General features: G+C 54.5%; 1 protein-coding gene and 1 non-coding gene across 5 annotated transcripts; one reads left to right on the top strand and one right to left on the bottom strand.

The window, feature by feature from the left end:
* Nucleotides 1-5809: 5809 nt before the first annotated feature.
* Nucleotides 5810-20661, top strand: LOC123585947 (Fc receptor-like protein 1). 4 transcript variants are annotated; one of them, XM_045454710.1, is made up of 12 exons: nt 6127-6768; nt 10229-10249; nt 12626-12895; nt 13937-14224; nt 14380-14658; nt 15496-15609; nt 16673-16700; nt 17797-17879; nt 18087-18155; nt 18669-18700; nt 19619-20276; nt 20524-20661. In XM_045454710.1, exons 1-11 carry the CDS (start codon nt 6738-6740, stop codon nt 19688-19690), a joined length of 1287 nt encoding a protein of 428 aa, XP_045310666.1. In that variant the 5' UTR covers nt 6127-6737; the 3' UTR covers nt 19691-20276; nt 20524-20661. The 4 variants fall into 4 exon arrangements, with proteins under 4 accessions (XP_045310668.1, XP_045310667.1, XP_045310665.1 ...); XM_045454712.1 differs by having other exon boundaries at nt 5810-6768; nt 14066-14224; nt 18669-20276; XM_045454709.1 differs by having other exon boundaries at nt 5812-6768; nt 18669-20276.
* Nucleotides 17235-17296, bottom strand: LOC123587091. Its single transcript, XR_006707147.1, has one exon. It is a non-coding gene; the product is annotated as a U7 small nuclear RNA (small nuclear RNA).
* Nucleotides 20662-22319: the final 1658 nt, after the last annotated feature.

Here is a 22319-nt window from a genome sequence, read left to right as displayed (position 1 = left end):
CTGTGGGCAACCCTCTGGGCACTCGGGCAGGCGGGCCACTCTCCTGCCACTGTGCCTTCAGTGGACTATCGTCCCCTGGGGAGGTGACTTAGGGCTCGCAAGCTGCCATACGCCTCGTTCCCCAAGGGCCACTCTTGTGGCCCTGCCTGTCCCACCCTCGACAGAGGGTCCCGATCACGGCACCCACACCTACACCCAGTCTGCACAGCCAGCCGGGGCAGAGTCCCCAGTAGCAGAGGGCCACGCCCTGAAATCACCCTCAGGCAGCAGCTGCAAATCGGCTGCAGTCAGTCCCCGCTGGGACCTGCCACCTCTTGGTCCCGGCTTCTCCAAGCAACCGGGGCTCCCAGCTGTCCCTTCTGTCACGATGCAACACATGGCCGGTTCTCAGAACGGACGGGACGCCTTCCCACCGGGGCAGTTGACACAGCTCGCTTCCCCCGGGCCGTCTCTCTCTGTCTGCCGGTTGGCGGTTGGAGACCCTGACGACGTGTGGAGGGCAGAGCCAGAGCGTGGAGGGGCCCGGACACCCAAATGGCCCGGTGGCATATGAACCTCATCGGGTCTCTGCTGATAAGAAACAAATATGGCTTGTGTTAAGCCGGGAACACCTTTGGGTGTCTCATTTACGGCCCTCGGCTGATTCTGGCTCCCATGGACATAAACAGTTTTTACAAAATCAACTGCATTGCTTCAGAGCTCACCAACACACTCTCTGACGTGACTTCGGCTTCCTCGGAAGCCTCTAGAACTTGGCGGTAATCAGGAGACGTCCGACCTGGCCCACTCGTAATTTCATAGTGTAAATTAATAATCTTTTATTTTTGACAGTCTTCCGAGCCTTTTTGTTTGTAAACTATACCCAGCCTGTCCATTGCAGCCATCGTTGTGTGTGTGTTTTGGGACTTTTTAATTATTCATAAAATACTTATCAATATTAATATTTTAATATTAATATTATTATTAACAATTATTAATTAATATTGATTATTAATCAGGCCGAGAGAGAGGGAGACACAGCATCCGAAGCAGGCTCCAGGCTCCGAGCTGTCAGCACAGAGCCCGACGTGGGGCTGGAACCCGAGAGCCGTGAGATCGTGACCTGAGCTGAAGTCGGATGTTTAACCAACTGAGCCACCCAGGCGCCCCTAGGACTTTATTATTTTTTCAAGAACGGTTTTAGGTTCCCAGCGGGATTGAGAGGAAGATACAGAGGGTTCCCATACACCCGCCGCCCCCACACGTGCACGGCCTCCCCCGTTACAAACATCCCTCTTCAGCGAGCACGTTAGTTGCCACCAAACTGCTGTGACACATCGTGACACGTCATTATCCCCCAATTCCATAGGTTACACCGGGGCTCACTCTTGGTGCTGTTCTAGGGTTCGGGCAAATTCATACACACGTATCCACTATTATAACGTCACGCAGAGGAAGTTTATCCCCCTACAAACCCTCTGGAGTCCTCTGTGTTTGCCTAGTCACCCCTCAGCCTCTGGCGACTACTGATCCTTTCACTGCCTCCATTGTTCTGCCTTTTCCGGGAACTCGTGGAATTGGAATCACACCCCACGGAGCCTTCTCAGACTGGCTTCTTTGACGAAGCGATACGCGTGTAAATGTCCTCTGTGTGTTTTCACGGCTCGGCCGCTCGTTTCTTCTTAGCGCTGAGCAATATTCCGCAGTCTGGATGCACACAGTTTAACCTACGGAAGGATATCTTGGTTGCTTCCAAGTTTGCAAACCCGCGAACAGAGCTGCTTATATAAACATCCACGCACAGACCTTACTGTGGACACGGTTTCAGCTCCTTTGGGTAAATACTAAGGAGCATTTTCAAACCACACCGCCCTGTCCTCCTGGCCACGGCCCATCGGTAGCATGAGTGGGCGTCGGTCTGGAGCTCGAAGGATCACCCCTTCCTGGGAGATGGGAGCTGTCACTGAAGGAACATTGGTTTCTTCAGGCGGCTGGGTTTGTAGTGAGTTGTCCCAGGAGCAGTGGGAGGATCAGAGCATCAGAAGCCCTTCCAGAGAGATGCGCTAAAATGTAGGAAACAGAGGGGAACAGAGAGGAGAGACAGAGAATCCAGACAGCACTTTCCGTTTCTGGTCCTTGTCTTTTCCCGTCTGCATTCCTAGTGTTGCGCTCCGTGACAAAGCGCTGTATGCTTATCGTATACACTTTATGGATGTATATGTCCATCTACAAAAATATACGCTTAAATTTTGATCGACTTACCTCGCTGGTTCTTGCACTGCTAACCAAAATAACCCTAACCAGTTTACGAGCTTAAAATTAATGCGGCGATAATTTGCGCATCTCGGGTGAGGTTCGTTAGGTAAGCTCGTGTGTTAGTAATGAGTCAATTCTCACCGCACTTGAAGCGTCAAACCTGGGAAGGATCTGGAAAGGCAGAGATGCCACAACAACAGGTGCAGGTGGCTGTGTGTCCCGGGGTGCTAGTGTTTCGTCCACGCCTGTGTGTCCCGGGGTGCTAGTGTTTAGTCCACGCCTGTGTGTCCCGGGGTTCCAGTGTTTGGCCCACGCCTGTGTGTCCCAGGGTGCTAGTGTTTAGTCCACGCCTGTGTGTCCCGGGGTGCTAGTGTTTAGTCCACGCCTGTGTGTCCCGGGGTGCTAGTGTTTAGTCCACGCCTGTGTGTCCCGGGGTGCTAGTGTTTCGTCCACGCCTGTGTGTCCCGGTGTGCTAGTGTTTCGTCCACGCCTGTGTGTCAGGGGTGCCAGTGTTTAGCCCACGCCTGTGTGTCCCGGGGTTCCAGTGTTTGGCCCACGCCTGTGTGTCCCGGGGTGCTAGTGTTTAGTCCACGCCTGTGTGTCCCGGGGCGCTAGTGTTTAGTCCACGCCTGTGTGTCCCGGGGTGCTAGTGTTTAGTCCACGCCTGTGTGTCCCGGGGTGCCAGTGTTTGGCCCACGCCTGTGTGTCCCGGGGTGCTAGTGTTTAGTCCACGCCTGAGGTCATGACCTCTCTGAGATCGTCAGAGCTGATGTCCCTCCAGCCACGTCCTGTCCAGCCTCCTCTCTCGGCCTCTTTTCAGGCAATGGCCTGAAGCCATCCTGCTCTCGAGTGACACCAGTGTTCCTGCTGTGTCGGTGGGCGCTCAGTATACACGATGTGCAGTGACAGCCTGGAAGGAGGCTCGGTCTCTCTAACTCCCAGGAGGAGAGAGGGCACCCTTGACCTCAGTGGCCCTTCTACTGGACTCTGTTCCTGTGAGAACCTCCCCGCGAGGTTGCCCCAGAGACACAGGAGGGGAGTCCCGTCGGGGTCAGAAAAGCAGGGAGGAAAACACTGCAGGTGATCCCTGGTTGTCTGAGGAGGAAAGAGGGGCAGCCTGAAGATAGGAGCATAGAGACGACGTTCTGGTGAACTCATAAAGCTTTGCCCGGGACAGGATGGTTGATGTCCGCTGAAGGTCAGTTAATTTCCGTAAGTAATTTCTAGTGGACGCTTCCACTCTCCAAAGTGTCCTGGTTTAGATGATAAATTTTGTGCTCATTTTGGCACTGAGGGATGGTTAGTACTTGAGAACTGCATTTGACACGACGGGGGCCATCAAGACTGGGATGTCATTGCCCAAAGCTCGACACCCTCTTCCCCACAGAGCAAACTCCCAAGGACCCAGCAGGTGGATGGGCGAGTCTCATGCCTCGGCCACCTCCTCTCCGTGACCTCGTCTCCCTTCCCAAGGTCTTTCTCCCGCTGCTTCCTCAGCAGGACCAGCCAGTAACCTGTGGTGGGGAAGGTGGCCCAGACCATGAGGATTCAGTGGGATTGGCCCATAGTTCGATTTGAAAGTCGGGAGAATGACCTCTTCTTGTGATTTGCTCCCGACACAGGACCCCAGACCCAGCATGCTCCTCAGACATGCTACCATTTCTACTCTTCCCTGAACTCAGGCTTTCCCTCTTAGGGTTTCTTTCCTTCTACCCTGAGGTGAGGGCATCGCCTCTTGTGGGGACTTGACGGGCAACGGCCCAGGTCCAGCTGTTCCCTGCAGGCTGGCCGTGGGCGGGATGAGAAGGCATCTTGTCATTGAGAGTCATGGTCGAGTCAACTCTGGCCGGTGGAAATGTAATGTAGAATGTAGAATGTAGAATTTTCTAGTAGCCATAGTGGAAAAAAGTAAAAAGAAAGAAAGAAAAAAGAAGAAAGAAAGAAAGAAAGAAAGAAAGAAAGAAAGAAAGAAAGAAGGAAGAGAAAGAGAGAGAGAGGGAGGGAGGAAGGAAAGAAAGAAAAAAGGAAACAGGTTGGGGGGGGCACGCCTGGGTGGCTCAGTCAGTTAAGCATCTGACTCTTGATTTCAGCTCAGGTCATGACCTCACGGTTCGAAAGTTCAAGCTTGTGTTCAAGCTGACAGCACAGAACCTTCTGTCTCTCTCTCTCTACCCCTCCCTCACTGTGCACACACACGCTCTCTCTCTCTCTCTCTCAAAATAAGCATTAAAATTTTTTTAAATAAACTTTTAAAAAATTAGTAGATTTTATAGAAAATTCCAAAATCCTGGCTTCTGTGAACAATCAGATGATGGAACAGCATGTCCTTTTACCCTCAGGGCAATGACCTTCTGCTCCCCGAGGTGGGCGGTCCCTCCTCCAGCCCCTGGCGCCCCCGCTGGCCCAGCTCCCCGTCTGAAGGATCCCCACGCTCTTCGTGCAGGGTGCGCTCCGTTCCAATCTCCCCTCTCTGTCTCTCCAGCCTCCCACTGTGCCAGCACTCCCTCAAATTGTGTTCCAGAACCTCGGCAAAACGCCTCTCCGTTCCGCGACTTGGTGCGTGCGTGCACTCTTAGCCCTGCGTGCGTCCCTCCTCCCCCAGGCTTCTGGAGACTCCCAGCCACCTCGGAGGCCGGCTCAGACCTTAGGGCACCTCTGGAGCGCCCCCTCTCCCGACACCGGCTCCCTCGGGCTCTCTGCTCTTACCTCTCCCCCAGGACTCCCGCAGTCACGATTGTCGCAATGCCCTGTGTCCCGTTTGCCCGCGAATCTTTCTCGCCTGCCACACTGTGGGTTCTCGGTGCTTAAGGAACGTGCGGTTCTCACGTCCATATGTACGTGCTCAGAACACAGCCTAGTGTGTGGCACGTATCGCCGTTTTCAGGGGACGGGTAATGCTCCTTCATCCACCCAAGCGCAGGACGGACGGAGGGTAACGGGAGTCCCAGAGAGGGGAGCAAACTTGAGCTTTCCACCAGTAAAAATTGCTTCGGAGGAACTGGCTGTGCTGTGTGGCCTCAGTGGTTCTCATAAGTGACCACGACACTTGGCAGATTTCCCATCGTGGCCACAGGCAGTGTGGACGGCCCTGGGCCTCTGCAGCAGGGACAGAGCCCGGCACGTGGAAGGGGGGTGACCAAGGAGACCGCACAGAGGCCTGCTTCTCAAGGACAGAGCCCACGTGGCACCCAGCCACACAGGCTCAGCTGCTGCTCCTGAGTTTATCGGCCAGATAAGTCACATCCCCTTGGTAATTTTCTCCCTGAGGTACAGTGAAGAAAGTCTCTCCCGTTTACGGAAGCACGGGGACCCTTGGAGGCGCACCCCTAGCGGTCCGTAAATAGGTGAGTGACACCACTTCGAAGATGAAATGATAAACGAAGGTGAGAACGCATGCCGTGGACCCACGTCAGCCTCTCCTGCGGCTGTTGCCTTCAGTCAGCCTCCGGCACTGCTCCCTCTTCCTCCAGGTGGCTCCTCGCTGGCCACCCTGATCACCTGCCTCTCTTCTCACCCTCTTCCGACTCTACACTCAGACTTGGATGTCATCGCTCCATGGCGTCTTGCCATGTCCCCTAAGAGCTTTGCTCCCACACGTTGTTGGGTTCTTCTTAACCTTAGATACTCAAAGACTCAAGAGACGTTGGAAATTAAGATGGTTTCTTCTCCTCTAACCATAATCTGAATTCCATGCAGGCTCTGGGTGCCCAGGACTGGATCCCCTGCATGCTCGAGGCAGAGATGACGCTGACTTGGGGAAGGGAAGGAACACCACCACAAGTGCCAGGCCAGGAGCTAGTGGCGAATGTCCCCAAACACCCAGAAGCTAGTTTGCATATGCCTCTTTCCTGTGTTTCACTCACAGACATGCCCCCCACCCAGGCAGTAGTTTCCTGTGATTCTGTTTTCTTCTGTTTCTGGTTCACTGACTGCTACACCCTGCAAGTTTAAATATGGGAGCCGGCACCTTACAAATAGCCTGACTCTGTACGAATCATCATCCACAATGGTTCTCCGATGCTGCAGGGGACCCGGGTGACAGCCCATTGGTCTCTGGCTTGGACATTCGTGCCCAGAGCGGCCACAGTGCAGGCTGTTGAGAAACGAGAGTGTGTGTGGAGCAGACGTGGGCCAGGAGACATGCTTCCCAGCGAGGAAAACCCGCCATTGAACTTCCGCGGGACCGTGGTCTGAGGAAGGCTCATCGGGGTCAGAAATTGCCTCTGGGAAAGTTCCCTCGAGATACCCCCTGCGCTCTGGAGTGCACCCTCTTCAAGTCGTGGACCGTCAAGCAAATTCAGAAAGGAGCACCTTTGCTCGTCTGGGCCCCCACGGGACAGGAAATAGAGGAGGGCCGTCGAGCTCCCTGGTTCTTCTATTTCTGTAAACGTGTTGCAGCGTGACTTCCGCAGCCCTCTGACAAGCTGCTGCCTCTCGACTCGGAGCTGGATTCTTCCTCCGATGAGAAAGCATCTCCAGAGACAGCCCCCGACCTGGTCCTCATGTTGCTGGGGCTCATGCTGTTGATGTGCGGTGAGTAGGGCGTCCGAGCAGGTGCGGGGCTCCGGCCCCAGGGCCTCCCGAGGCCTCTGCCTGCGCCCGCGGGGGCTGGGATCTCTGCCTCCAACCGGCAGCTCAGAGCCGGTCAGCAGGTGGTAAATACTGGAAAGGCAGGTGTTTGAGGGGCACGTTCATTTCGGTTTTTACCTCCTAGGAAGCGTTCACTGGCTGTCTTTCCTTCCAGTGTGAATTCTGTCTGTCCTCGCTGTTGCTGATAGCCACGGGGATAATTCATACAACAAACCGGGCCTTCGTTCCTTGTCTTACTGCCAACACCTTTCCCTTTATCGTCTGTCCTTGGCCCCCTCATTCCTACCATCAAACCCTAGAATTTATCACCAACAACTGTTCGCTTTCAAAATCCCTGTTTCAGGCACCCCCCCACCCCCGCCGAGTGGCCACTCTTCAACCCCCGGAGCGACTTTTCATTGCCAGGTACTGTCCTCTGCCCCCTCCCCACCTTAGATTCTGGGGCGCAAGGCTCCCGGCCACACCTGCATCTCTCTCCTCGTGAACAGCCCCCGATCAGCATACTTCTCTGCACGCGTCACACCAGTGCCTTCACACAAAAGGCACCGTCCCATTGACTCATGTCCCTTTCAAGGTAGGGCACGCGTGTCCAGTGGTCCTGGCAGGGCCGGTGACCTCCTACACCTGCGAGTCTGAGCCTCACGCCTGGACCACTACGTCCCAGCTTCTCCGCCTCCTCAAACTCCTCCCTTCTCACACTCAGCTTATGACCTTGCTGCCTATGTCGCTGAGGACATGAACACTATCAGAAGAGAAAGTCCTCGCCTGCTTGCGGCCGGGCTCGGATCTCCCCGCCACCCCTCACACGCCCTCCTTCGGGACTGCCCTATCCCCGTCCCCACGCAGGGGCCCTCCCTCCTCACTGCGTCCCAGGCGCTCCTGCTCCCTCACAACCTCCACTGTGCCATCAGCACGATTTTTCCTTCTGGGTGATTCCCGTAAACATACAAACAGCATAACGTCTTTCCCCGGAAACCACGGAAATGTATCCTGACGGCCTCCGGCTGGCCTTTCGCAAAGTTTCTAGGCCGTTGCTGGGCTTTGCTTTGTCTCCTGCCATCGTTTTGAGCTCATTTTTAACTGACGGGACAGTAAGATTCGCTTTTCTGATACGCCGTCTAAGATTCTCCGGAAGGATTTGCAGCCACGTGACCACCAGCACGCTCACCACATTTCTAGTGCCTCAACCCCTTTGGCATCACACCCGCCCGGCCCCTAAGCCCTGGGACCGTCGGCCGGTTCTCAGTGCTGGCAGGTCCCCCTCGCCCTGTCCTGGGCCGCGGCCGTCCGTCTTTCGTCCCCAGTGCTGTTCCCTCCGGGACCAGCAGCCTCCTGCGCATCGCCCCGGCCTGGACTCCGGGTCCCATCTCCTCGCCCTCGGCCTCCCGGGGATGCTCCTCTGCTTCCTCTTCTGGAAACGCTTCTTCCCGTGGCCCCTGGACTACCACATTCTGCTGGTTTTCTTTCTAACTCAACCCCCGTTGTTTCCTGACCTTCCCAAGGTTTGACTTTCCCAAGGTTGCTGCCCAGACCTGGCTCTTCCCCACCCACCCCCACCTCGCTCACTTCCCAGCTGCACCGTTCAGGTGCTTTGTGGCCACTTTAACCTTGAACTCAGGCTAATTTTCCCCAGCGCTGGTCTCTCCTCTGAGCACCTTCCATGCAGTCAATGGCCGCCCAGCCTCAGCCGGCATCCTCAGGCTTCCAGACCGAGTTTCCACCCATGTCCTCCCTGCTTGTCCTGCAGGACGGTGGTCCGTCCTCCTCCCCGCGTGCGTGAGAGCGATTTTACAAGCGTAAGTTCAGTCAGAGCTGCCCACGGCTCCCGGCACACCTGGAATGAAACCCAGGCCTGGCACCACGTCCAGGAAGCCCTCCGTGACTGGCTCGGACTGCCTGTAGGTACCACAGCAGTGCCCATCGCTGCCCCTCCCTCAGCTGCAGGGGCACTGCCTTCTCCTCCCTCCACAGATGAGCTCACTCCTTCTCAGGTCCTCCGCATTTGCTCCTTCTCTGCCCGGGGTGCTGGTCCCGAACACTGGGAAGGCAGCTCTCTAATTTCGTTCTGTTTTCTACCCAACTGACAGCTATCCGATCAAGATCGTCCGATGATACCCTGTAACTTGTTTCTCAGCTTTATCTTTTTCTTCAGTTTATTTATTTTGAGAAGGAGAGACAGAGAGAGAGCACGCACGAGTGAGTGGGGGAGGAGCAGAAAGAGAGGAAAAGAGAGAGTGCCAAGCAGGTGCCGTGCTGCCAGCCTAGAGCCCAACACGGGACTCGACCCCACTGAACGTGAGGTCACGGCCTGAGCCAAAATCAAGGGTCAGACGCTTAACCGACGGAGCCACCCAGGCGCCCCTGGGCTTTATCTTTCCTACACGCTGATCACTCTCTGAAATCAGATTGCATATTGGTTTTTTAATTGGCGCTCTCCCCCCGAACAGCAAAGACTTGGTCACGTTTGCTCCGGCCACCCGTGTCCTACTCGCAATGCGTGACACACGGGAGGCCCTCAAAACGGTTTGTAGGACGGATGAATGAAAACCGTGATGGTCGTGCCAGCCCCCGTTGACTCCACTCTCCTACCCGAGGAACGCATCATTCAAATAAGCATTTAGCTAAAAAAAAAAAAAAAAAAAAAAAAAAAACAGGCTAAATATGTCAGACCAAGTATGGGTTCAAATAGATAGTGATAATGAGGTAATATTTACTGAATGTGGAATAAATTCCAGGCATTTTATGGATGTCAACTTATTTAATCTTCACGAAAACTCTGTGAAGTAGGTCCAGTATTACCTCCATTCTACAGAAAAGGAACATAGAGCACAGAGAGGGAAAGCATTGTCTCCGAGGTAACACAGCTAGTGGGGCAGAGCCAGGGTTCAGGCCCGTGCCTTCTGGCTGAGAGCCTGCATCTCCCCGGAATCTCCTGTCCTTGGTCATCATGTCATAATACTGTGGTCAAATCCTTGGGATATGAGAGAATCTTTGGGGAAATCAGAATTCCTTCTCTGGACCTGCTCCGCTGGGAAGTAGGTGAATAAAGGGCACAGTGTGTGTGTGTGTGTGTGTGTGTGTGTGTGTGTGTGTTGGTCAGGAGCCTGGCCATTGTCACTGCGAGTTGGCCGGGCCGGGGCAGGGTCCTCTGGACTTTTGAGGGAGGGATAAGAGAGAGGTGCGGTCACCAACGAAGGTACCGCGTCCTGACAACGGATGGGGGCAGTGATCAGAAATGAATGCGGGAGAAGGAGCGGAGGCCAAGAAGGAAGCAGAGAGGAGAAGGAAGAGGCAGGAGTGAAGCGGAGAGGGAAGGTGGGGGAGGAGGGGGGGGAGGGGGCAGTGCCGGGGGAGGTCTGCCCAACTCCAGATCCGCACTGATCTCTCCCGAATTCTCTCCTAGCGCCGCCCTGCGAACTAACTGGTGAGTAGCTCTCTTCCCCTCCCCCTTTGCGGTCTGTGGGAATCTTGTCGCAGCCGTGGATGCTGTCTGACATCTGGTGACAGCGGCTCCCTCGGGGCCCCCGCGGCCTGTGTTCAGACCAGTGTCTGCACCTGACAGGAGCCTGCTCCGCTGGGGGTGGGGCGGTCTTGCTGTGACCTTCTCAGAAGCACGGTCCTCTCCGCTCTCCGGAAGGGAGATGCTGTTTCACGGGGAAGTCACAGAGTGTCGCAGACGGATGTGAGGAGACTGTCCACCCTCCCGGCCTCAGGGGCCCCAAGGCCCCTGTGTCTTCCCCGCTGGGTGCTCCCCCAGGAGCGCTGGAGGAATCTCGGCCGCCACCCGTCCGTGGCGACGATGACAGTGGATGCCGGGCCTCGGGCGCGCCAGGTGTCAGTCTGCCTCCTTCCTCCTGCAGTCCTGCTGTAGCCACAGCGGTCGGCCCGCACGACTTCTCTCCCAGACCCTGCTCGGTGCCACCGTTCACTCTGATCCTGATCCAAAGTCTTACCTTTACCAGAAGAGAAGAGGAAGTTTCCCCCCAGAAGGAACCTTCCGCTGACGTGTGTTTACATCCAGGAGGCGTCAGAACTGCTCTCCTCTATGCAAAGTACTGTCCACGGGGCTGGAAGGGGCCTTCTGTGTCCTCAAGAACACGGGCTGCATGTACAACCGGGGGGAACAGGCCTCTGATGCCAACGGTCAGGGGTGTTCGGGACCAGCCCAACCTTCTGGACGGCTCTTCTGAGATTCGTTCAGGTGGAACTCAGGCCATGGGCTCATGGGCTGAATCCGAGCGTGAGCAGAAATCCAAGACCACACCCAGAAGAGACGAAACTCCCGCTACCGGGAATCTGCCAGGTGTTTCTGGGAACACCCGAGAATGATCTGGGGCAAGCTCTGAGCTCGAGGCTGAGCTCCAGCCCTTGCAAACGGCCCTGTCCGGGTCCTACTCCACGCCTGCCCTGCCCCATTCAGAAGCATGGGGCCCAGCTGCCTAGATGCCTTTTTTATTCCTTCCTCTGCTCAGTTCTTTTTTTTTTTTTTTTAATTTTTTTTTTTCAACGTTTATTTATTTTTGGGACAGAGAGAGACAGAGCATGAACGGGGGAGGGGCAGAGAGAGAGGGAGACACAGAATCGGAAACAGGCTCCAGGCTCTGAGCCATCAGCCCAGAGCCTGACGCAGGGCTCAAACTCACGGACCGCGAGATCGCGACCTGGCTGAAGTCGGACGCTTAACCGACTGCGCCACCCAGGCGCCCCTCCTCTGCTCAGTTCAAAAGCTGCGCTGTCCTCAGCCCACTGGGACTGCAGTTTTCCAAGGACAGAAAATGCCTCCCGGCGCACAGGTGTTCCGTCCAGGCCCCAGCACGGAGCAAGCATTCTGGTACCGACGTCGGGAGCGAGTTCTTTTGAGTTCCCAGGCGAGGCATACCGCCAGCCAGGCTTGAGGTGACAGGTGTTGGAACAGCCCCCGCCTCTCAGTGACCTAGATCACGTGGCATTTTTCGCTGGTGAGGGGAGACAGGCTTCTCTTAGGAAAATTCCTAAACTTTCCGGAAAAGCAGAGGCTCTGAGCCTTCCACAAACAAATGTCGCAAGAGCCAGTGTGCTCAGGGATTCTGGGGTTTCCCGGGCGCTGACGCTGGGCAGAAGGAGGTGAGGGGAAGCAGGACCCAGCTTTGCCCACCCGTGATCCCCGCGGAGAAAAGCCTTACGGCCGAAGAGGGAGGCATCCCTGAGCTCAAGGTACGGATTGAAACTGCTCTGCACAACCTTGCCTTCCACGGAGGTGTGGGCACGGTCCCAGAGCAAGGGAGCCCGGTGCGTGCGTGAGGCATTTTCTGGCAGGTGCGCCCTGTTGCTTCCAGTGGGAAGGAGAGAATCCGTAAAGAAGGCATCGAGCGCCTCTCAACCTTTCCCTGACTGGCAGATCCCCCGGTGTCACGTTCCGTCCTTGGAAGAAATAGTGTGGCTCTGGGACGCCAGGGGAATGAGGCAGAAGAAAAACGGCCGCCCTGATTTACAACAAGAATGAATGAAACCCACTCACTTTTCCTGAAGCGTCAGGCTTCACCGCCTCCAATCACGGTCGTCAGCGCCCTGCCCTGTCTCCGGAAGGGGTGTGTTTAGCTCGTGGCTAGAAATGTGGAAGCGTGAGAACCAAGTGGCAGGCAAGGGTTGTCTTATGGATGGAAGAGGTGGGGCGCGGGGGGCGCCGGGGTGCGGGATGGGCTCTGCACCCCACTGGGTGGTTATCCGAGCCTGTTTCGGAGGCTGAGAACACCAAGTGCCTCCGCCCGGGGACTCTGAACCCCTGGGCCCTGGAACATATGTGTTTCGTCCCTCTCTCCAGCCCTGCTCCTGACCGCCACGCCCTCTCGGCCCGTGGAGGGAGGCTCAGTGACCCTGATCTGCAACGTTCTGGTCCCTTCACGGAGGCTGGACGGCCCCCTCCAGTTCTGCTTCTTCAGAGACAGCCGGGTCCTGTGGCCGGGCTGGAGCAGCTCCCCGGAGCTCCAGCTCCCCAAGGTGTGGAGGGAAGACTCAGGATCCTACTGGTGCGAAGAAAAGACCATGGCGGCCAGAGTCGCTCGGAGCCCGAGGGTCCAGATACAGGTGCAGAGTGAGTGCGTGGGCCTGCGGCGGGGGGCAGACACGGGCGGGGGCACGAGGCTGATCTCCCCCGACACTGGGGGCTCGGCTCCTGCAGGAATGGAGGTGTACCAAGCTTCTCTCCTGGCCAGGGTCCCGGAGGGATCTTCCCTGATCCTTGCCAATCCCGCTCGAACGCGCAGAAGGGTATTTAGGAAGCCCTCAGTGTGCTGGAGAGTGGGGGCCCCCCGATTTCCAGGAGCCACAGCTCCCGCAGCGCCCTCAACAGCCAGGGCGAGATGCGTGGCCACGGTGGGGGGCTGACGGGAGCCACAGAGAAGGGAGAAATCAGAACCGCACGGAAAGAGGAAGCTTTGTACAGGAGGCTATTGGAGGAGAGGTTGGGGTTTGGTTTTGAGAGAGAAAAAGAGAAGGGGGGTGTTTTGTGACTCTGAACCGTGCTGCCCCACGTCAGGGTGGACACGCCGACGTCCTCCCCCCATTCTCGGTCCGAGATGCATCCTCGGAGCTGGGAAGCGAGTGTCGATTACTTCCAGAAGGCCGGCTTTCCCGCCTTCGCTCACAGCCCAGCCCTGGTGAGGCTGGAGACACGCGGGGCAGCGGGCCGTGCTCCCGGCCCGTCGCGACACGTAAGGGAGCCCTCCCGACTTCGGGAGAGAGCGATCGTTGCCCGCTCCCCTGTGCAGACAGGAAATCGAGTCCCAGGGAAGTTAAGTCCTCGGATCAAGCACACACAGTAAGACCAGAACCAGCACCCAAGCCCAGGCAGCTTGACCTTCGATCCACACCGTGGCCTCCTTACCGTTGTGCCTTGCAGAGTGAGGGTCCTGGGAGCCCCACTGTCCTGGGGCGGGAGGGGGTGCATGGTAACAGTATGGCCGTTGTCACACTGCCAGCATCCGCTGGACCAAGGCAGACCCAAATCGGCAGAACCCCCCCACCTCAAAACGGCCCCCAACATTAGCCATTTGACCGCATGAACTGTTGACTTTACCCAAGGCCTTTGGGTTCAGGACAGTCACCCCTCCCGGGTCACATTGTGTGTGTGTAGGAGTCCCCGTCTGTAATGTGAGCTTGGAGACGCAGCCTCCCGGCGGGCAAGTGCAGAAGGGAGAGAGGCTGGCTCTCGTCTGCATGGTGGCCAGGGGCACAGGAGACATCACCTTCCTCTGGTACAAAGGGGCCCTGGGTCTGAACCTGGAAACAAAGACCCAGCGCTCTCTGGCAGCGAAGTTTGAGATCCCGGCGGTGAGGGACAGCGACACGGACAAATACTACTGTGCGGCCGACAACGGCTACGGCCCCAGCCTCAGCGAGCTGGTGAGCGTCACCGTCAGAAGTAAGTTCTGCGACCCACCAGCGGCCCGCCGGCTGGGCTCCCCGTTCCCCTGGGGCACCCCAAGGGAGCTCAGCGGGGCTGGGCCTCCATGGGCTGGGATTACGAGTCCGTCCCCGTGTGGGGACCCTCTCTGACGGCCCCCCTGTCTCCCTCAGTTCCAGTGTCCCGCCCCGTCCTCACCATCAGGGGGCCCGGGGCCCTGGCCGAAGTGGGGGACGTGGTCGAGCTTCGCTGCGAGGCCCAGAGGGGCTCTCCCCCCATCCTGTACCGGTTTTATCACAAGAATGTCACCCTGGGGAGGAGCTCAGCTCACGCTGGAGGAGGAGCGTCCTTCAACCTCTCTCTGACCGCAGAACATTCTGGAAACTACTCCTGCGAGGCCGACAACGGGCTGGGGGCCCGGCGCAGCAAGGCGGTGCCACTCAACGTCACAGGTACAGCCCAGGGCATAGAGCTGTCCTGGTCACTGCCTCTTTCCAGCATCCTGGGAGAGGTTGTGTTAATTCTACTTAAATTCAAGTTAGGTAACAAACAGTGTCGTCTTGGCTTCAGGAGTAGAACCCAGTGGTTCATCTCTCTTGTTTTTAATTGGTAGAATTATTTTTTTAATGTTTATTTATTTTTGAGAGAGAGAGAGAGAGAATGAGCAGGGGAGGGGAGAGACAGAGACAGAACAGAATCCGAAACAGGCTCCAGGCTCCAAGCTGTCAGCATAGAGCCCGACGCGGGGCTCCAACTCGTGAAACTTGAGATCATGACCTGAGCCGAAGTTGGACGCTTGGCTGACTGAGCCACCCAGACACCCCCAGTGATTCGTCTCTTACATACAACACCCAGTGCTCGTCCCAACAAGTGTCCTCCTTAATGCCCATCATCCATCTAGCCCATCCCCCCAGCCACCTCCCTCCATCAACCCTCAGTTTGTTCTCTGTAGTTAAGAGTCTCTTATGCTTTGCCTCCCTCCTGGGGGAGTTCTCCTGACCCCACCACGTTTCTGGCATCGTGCAACCAACGATGGGCGTCTGTGGGCGGTTGCTGTCCTGGGAGGTGTATCTGAAGGGCACGGAGGTGACGAAGGCTTGAAGGCTGGTGCCTCTTCTCCTGTCATCAGTGTGAAGAGCTGTAGGCCCCTCGATACAGAAGTCAGTTCACTGTCCCCCCGCCCCATCCCTGGGAAGGGCAGACCTTGGCCTCAACCCACCGCCAGGATGTCTGCTCTCCAAAGGCCAGCCGTCCAGCCCAGCAGCTCATGCTCTGACCTCTCCCTCCAGTGCCCACAGAGGACAGGAAAGAACTTCTCGCCTCGGGAATCCTCGAGGGGATGCTTGGCGTCCTTGGTCCCGTCATTCTGGCCTTATTCTGCTGTGGGCTCCGGAAAAGACTAGGTTAGTATTTCAGAGACTGGTATTTTGTGACCGTGACCTTTGTTTTCACGGACACAGGCTGGGCCGGTGACGCATAACACGGAGGGATGGATATGCCCTGCTGGCCACCCTGCCTGCACACCTGCTCCCAGCCCCCCGCACGGGAGCAGCACCCATTAAACTGACGCAGTGTCTTAGGTCAAGTCTTCCGTCTGCTACGTGTTATCGGTCCAGGTCCCCCCGATATCTTGTGTTCGTCTGATCTAATATTTGCACCAAAATGTAACTCTATGTAAACTAACTAGTCAGCGCCTGGAGGAGACACACGGTTAGCAATCCCAGCCCTGCTGACCATCTCCCAGGTAAAGTCAGTGCCTCGGTTCTTCTCTCCCCCTCCCCCGAGCATGGTCACGTGCCTTTCCCGCTTTCTGGAATGCTTGTCCACACATCCTCGTGTTCCACTCACTGCAGGATCCCTCCTGCTTTCCAGCTTAAGTGTCACTTTCTCCAAGAGGCTTCCCCTGGCCACAGCCCGTGTTCTCTCATTATTCTCCATCAGGGCGCTAAGCTGGTTAGCCCCGCCATGCTCACAATGGGTAATTACATATGTATTTGTGCATTTGATCTGGGACTCCTGTTCTCCGCCGAGCAAGATGGGGACGACGTGAGGTTTTCACTTGAATGCCCAGCTTTTCCTGCCACTTGGGGCACGTCGCCCCGTCTATAACGCGGCTGTGGCAGTGCCTGCTTCTGAGGACTTGTCATGACAACACTAGGGGGTGTGGTTGTTCAAACCCGAAGCACACAATATAAGAGGTGGAGGTATAAGGGTTCAGAGGTGGGGTTCAAGTCCTCGCTCCGGTGCGAACCATCTTCGGGAAGCTCACGTGACCATTCTGCACAGGGTCTCCTCACCTGCAGGATGTAGGATCTGTGCAAGCGAGTGCCCGCTTGTTCTCTGGCACGCGGTGGCCTTGTGAGGGGCACTGTGGCCCGGGGTGCAGTCCCCACACGAGGGCCACCCGAGAACAAGTGGTGAACAGAGTCCCCCTTTGACCTGTCTGCTCATCTGCTTGACTTGTAGGAAGACGTCCCTCCGGGAACCCACACGGGTGAGGCTCTGCTTTCTGCATGTGCACGGATGCGGCAGAAAAATCCGTCTTCCCGGTTTTGAGTTATCTTCTCTCCTGTGCTTGTTTCATGTTATTATAACCCACCCTGCGCGCCCTCCCCCCGCCCCGGAGCTCTCCCCCTGGTAGCTGAGAACCTGCTTGCCACCCCTCTTCGTTCTACTTGCATTTAAATCCTTGCACCATTCTTCCTAATTTAGCTCCCTCGACAAACTACCTTGACCCGTTTCGCACATTCACCAATGAATTGACGCATTCAATCAATTCACCGGTCTCTGAGGGTCTGTGAGTCGTTCCGATGAGGAAGGAAAACGGGATCCTAGGGTCTTAAAGTACCCCAGAGGCGTTAAGATACGGGCACATTTCGGTAATTCAAGCCAGAGAGCCATAACCATTGCTGGTGAAGTTCTTTAGAAGTTTAGGGGGGTGGGGGGAGTTTTTTTTTTTTAAATTCTTGCATCTGGGGACATCAATGTTTAGTTGACGTATTTTTTTTTCTTTTCTTTTTTTTTTTTAGGGGGTCTTCCGGTAAAAACCGGAAAACCTGCTAGACAAATTCTAAAAGAGCTGTAACACTAGTTGACGTATTTTTATACCGTGTTGTTTTTATGCCGAGAAAATACAGATACTTTCCCCCAGATCAGGGTAGCATTCTTCCAGCGGTACATGCACGCACAAGCCCACTTTCTTCTCTCCCTTCCTCAAGCTGCTTGTTCTGCCTAACAACCTGTTTTCTGTCGGGGGGGGAATCAATATTGCTTCATTCAATATTCACTGAGCGCGTGTGATGTGAGGGGCACCGATGCGGGTGTGGGCGACACCACCGTGAGCCCGTCAGATGGGGGCCGGCGCTCACGGGCTGTGTGCCCCAGCCGCTACCTGCTGCACCCTGCTGGGTCGGGCCAGGGCGTGGGTGACGCAGCCGTGCCGGGGACTCTCCCCAGGAGTCAGTATTCCTCCCAGGACCCTCCCTAGCAGGCTTTGCTCCTTCAATGTCTTGCTCACGACCGTCGAGGGAGATGTGCGGGGCATCTGGGACGCCACCCCACGCAGATGACGTGTGTTTCCATGTCTGCAGGAGCCCTCCGAGCCCTGTGCCACCAGCATCCAGCTACGTCAACTCACCCGCCCCGCTGCAGGGACCGTCTGTGTACGAAAACGGTGAGGGTACCGAATGGCCTGGCCCGAGGAGCTCGAGTGAGCTGGGGAAGGGGCGACGGGGTGCCGTCTGCCGGCCCCACCTGTGTCTGCTGTGCCCCAGCCACCGCCTCCATGAACAGGTGGCGGGTCTGTCCGCGTGGCCACGGGGAGTCGGCATGGAGTGGGAAGAAAGGGCCGTGTCACGACGCCTCCTTTCTCCCCTTCCAGCGAATGTTGTACGCGGGGACGAGGTTTACTCTTTGGTGTACCACACGCAGCAGGAACGGCCACCAGCAGGTGAGACGCGAGGGAGTGAATTTGTCTCTGACTTTGTCCGTCCTGGAACCAAGGGGATAATCAGGGGCCGCGAGCGGCTTCGGTGCTGCTGCTCTGCCTCCCTGAGCTCCGGCCTTGGGTCTGGGAGCCGCCCCGAGGGGAGCCCAGTGCCGGTGCCTGCTTCGTGCCCCCAGTCGGACGGCACGTGGGGGTGGCGATGTCGGCCTGCGCTCCTCGAGGGGCCCCGTGCTCTCTCTGAAGCCCGGGCGTCCGCTCACCTGCTGCTGTCCCGTCCATACTTGGTGGCTCCAGAAATGCCAAGTGTGTAAATGCCCAGAGGGACCTACACACCCGTCCGCCCCCACGAGGCTGCAATTGTCCTGTGAACGGCAAGGCAACCGTGTTTGTGAAAGGCAGGAAAGCAAGACCAAAAACCGAGGGCAGCCAATACACTACAAGTAGCATAAAAAAGCATATAAAAATTTACATTTAAATATAAATGACATCTTACAGCGCACATCTTCTCTCCCACAGTACCGCCCCCAAGGACACGCATCGAGGACCAGGTGAGTCAGAATCCCCATCGTATTTTCCCTCCTGCTCGTCTCTCTTTCTTCTGCCGACGGGCTCCTCCAACTTTAAAACTTATGGCCACTTAGCAAAACCCAAATGCCTCCAGGGTCTGTCTCTTCCCTTATCTCCCCACACAGTGGGATAAAAACATTTGGTTGTAACAGTAAAGCGTCACTGTGCAAGGGAATTTTGGAGGCTTGCGTAGACGTTTCCTTTGGCCACAGAGACATGGATGATTTGTAGTTACACTCTGGCACGTGCCAAGTCTAAACATGTCATTCCTTGAAAATCCTTGTTGTGAAATACTGTTCAGCCACACACACACACACACACATACACACAACTTTGTGTTGTGAGGTTAACCAAACAACCCGTGGAAAACTAAATTAATATTGAACGAAGCTAAACTAAGAGGGATTTGTGTCATTGAAACTCAGTGATCTGTCAACCTTGAATAATTGACGACATCACTGATAATACGGAAATACTCTCAGAAAATTGCGGGAATCCCAGCTCGGCGTGTGTGTAAAGACAGTAGACACTTTGTGGTTTTGTCGAGTGAGGTGGGGGAGACAGATGTGTCACGACAGAACCCATGTCCTTGGGAAGCTCCAGTGACACACTGAATTTAGTGTATGAGTGTAAAATCCTGAAATCCTGCAAAAAACGCCAGCCCGCGGAACTGCCTAGCAGTGGCCCCTCCGAACGGGAGAGGGGCTTACACGTTTGGATCCACCGGGGGGATGGGACGCAGGCCCTTTGAAAATGCTCGCCCAGGGCCGCAGTCTTCCAAGAGGCTGTGCTGCATGTGTGTGGCACGTCATGATAGGACGTGCCCCGGCTGCCTGGGGAAGAAACAGGCCCCATGTGTGTTCCCTGCTCTGGTCCCGTCTATGTGCCTTTGCTTTTAGGATGCCTCCGCCATCTATTTTAGGCTGAAGAAGGCAAACGTTACAGATGAGGACTATGATGACGCTATGTAACGTTCCGGAAGATTCTGCCCTTTGGAAACCATCCATGACCCTAAGCCTCAGAAGCAATACGTTCTTCAGAGATCCTGGGGTAGTCAGCCCTCCAGTACTTCTCACCCAGGTGCTTTCCTCCCAAGACTATTCTTCAAAGCAGCCAAGAGAACCAACATGAATGTGGGGGCGGGAAGGACCTTGTTACCAGGACCCCATACCTACCGGTTCTTCTAGGCACAGGTCGAATTGTGCTCTACCTTCTTCTTATAAGAGGACACAAGGTGGGTGAAAGAACTTGGGATCTTGGGGTGGAGGGACAGTGCAGCTCACTCAGCGGGCCGGGATGCAAGGTCAGTGACTCCACGGGGCTGCCGCACACAGAGATGGGTGTCGTCACCTCGTAAGTGTAGTTGGGCTCTGTACCGATCTCCAGAGCAGACGTCCAGTCCTGCCACTTACGTGCAGCCTGCTTCTGCGTAAAATATGTCACTCGGCGCATTTGGGGTCACTGACACCAAATTAGAATTCAAACAAAGTTTTGTAAATACGTACTGTGGGTGCACTCAACTTTGGCGACGTATTTTGTGTGCGTAGGCCAGTCTAGGTGCCGCCATATTTGTGTTTTTTTTTTTAATTTTTTTTTTAACGTTTATTTATTTTTGAGACAGAGAGAGACAGAGCATGAACGGGGGAGGGTCAGAGAGAGAGGGAGACACAGAATCTGAAACGGGCTCCAGGCTCTGAGCCATCAGCACAAGAGCCTGACGCGGGGCTTGAAGTCACGAACCGCGAGATCATGACCTGAGCCTAAGTCGGACACTTAACCGACTGAGCCACCCAGGTGCCCCTAGATGCCGCCATATTTGTAATGAGACAGAATCTTGGTGAGTTTCACCACATCCAAAGTTCTGTGCTTGCCGCGGCTTCTAGAAGCTTTATGAATACAGTTTTTCTTCTTTTATTCACAAGCCTTTTAAAAATGTGACAATGCAATTTGGAGTCTGTATTTTCATTTGAAAACAATTATTCACCACCTCTTACAAATTAAAACAATTTAAAAGTATACAATGTAAAAACTAAGGGTCTTCCCTATGTCTAACACCACAAACGATGCCCGTTGCTTAAAAACTTAGCTGCACAGATATTTTTAATTCTTCATACAAACTCTTATACATGCGAGTAAATATACAAATATTTAGAAATATGCCTACCTTTAAAAATTGCAGAATATTTTCAAGGCTTTACGTAGACATCTACTATTTTAAAAGGCTATATATATATATTGGCTATATACAGATAAAGCATAATATATGCTTTTTTTTTTTTTTTTGCAAACTAGAAGTAACATAAAATTTGCCACAATGACCATTTTAAGTGTACCATTCACTGCCGTGAAATACTATCATAGTATATTGTAGTCTTTTCAACCACTGATGGACATGGGGTGGTTTCCAAAATTTTTATATTATAAAAACAATACTAAAATAAATGTCCTAGGGTGCCTGGGTGGCTCGGTCGGTTGAGCGTCTGACTTCAGGTCAGGTCATGATCTCCTCATTCGTGAGTTTGAGCCCCACGTTGGGCTCTCTGTTGTCAGCACAGACTCCACTTTGGATCCTCTGTCCCCCCTCTCTCTGTACCTCCCTCCCTCACTCTCTCTCTCAAAAATAAACATTGAAAAGAAAATAATAAAATGAAAGTCCTTGTACAAATATACTTCTCTGTTCCTGTTAATTCATCTGAAGGAGAAGTTTGTAAATCAGGGATTAGGACATTTTAGGTTGTGCACATTTGATATTTTTGTTAAATACTCTTAAACTGCTCTCTAATAAGGCTGGATCAGTGCACACGTCGACCAACAGTGCGTGAGACAATCGACCTGTGAGAGAAAAGCACCATTGTCATTTCAGTTAAAAATTTTAAAACGAATGCAATTGAGCATTTTCCCCATAAAGGGACTGTTAATTTGTAGTTCTTCCAAAAGTTTCCTGTGCTGACCCTTCGCCTATTTTCTCAGTGTTCGTTTACCTTTTTCTCATAGCTTTTGTAGGAACGATTTATAATTTGTATACAGTGAGGTGCACACATTTTATGTGCTTAGTTAGGTCAGTTGGACAAAAGCACGCACCCAACTAACCCAAAGTCTTGTCAGGATAGAAAATTTCTCCATCGTTCCAGAAACTTCCCTCACATTCCCTCCCCTGCGATTACGTTATAGAAATGTTCGTACATTTTCTTAAAATGCTTTCATAATTTTGATATATATTCACACAGTGTATCATATGCATGTTTGGGGCGAGGTAAGAATCTGCCTTTTCCTATTCTGGTGTTTTATATTCTATTTGTATTATGACTTTACTTTTTGGAATTAAAAAAATTATATGAGCCAGAGATCTAACTGTTTTTCCAAACAGGTATAAATTATCTACTACGATTGGTTAGGTCTATTCTCTTTCCTTTAATTTCCGTGCTACCTTAGCATGCCTGACGTGAACTTCCTTTCTACTGCTTCTGCCTAGTGCTAATCTCAACAATCCAGAACGAAGTGAGGGTTCTGGAGGGAAGAGGGCGGGGGATGGGCTAGATGGGGGATGGGCACTGAGTAAGGCACTCGCTGGGATGAGCGCTGGGTGTTGAATGTCAGCGA

Source organism: Leopardus geoffroyi, chromosome C3, assembly GCF_018350155.1.
Source record: "Leopardus geoffroyi isolate Oge1 chromosome C3, O.geoffroyi_Oge1_pat1.0, whole genome shotgun sequence".
Classification (NCBI taxonomy): domain Eukaryota; kingdom Metazoa; phylum Chordata; class Mammalia; order Carnivora; family Felidae; genus Leopardus; species Leopardus geoffroyi.
The sequence above is the reverse complement of the archived record's forward strand: the minus strand, read 5'-3'. Positions and strand labels throughout refer to the sequence as shown.

Excerpts from the sequence above, each read along its gene's own strand:
- LOC123585947 (XM_045454709.1), top strand. The coding sequence starts at position 6,738 with ATGTTGCTGGGGCTCATGCTGTTGATGTGCG. Across the intron at positions 15,610-16,672 it reads TGGGCTCCGGAAAAGACTAG|GAAGACGTCCCTCCGGGAAC; the intron begins GTTAGTATTTCA and ends CTTGACTTGTAG. Across the intron at positions 18,156-18,668 it reads GCAGGAACGGCCACCAGCAG|TACCGCCCCCAAGGACACGC; the intron begins GTGAGACGCGAG and ends TCTCTCCCACAG.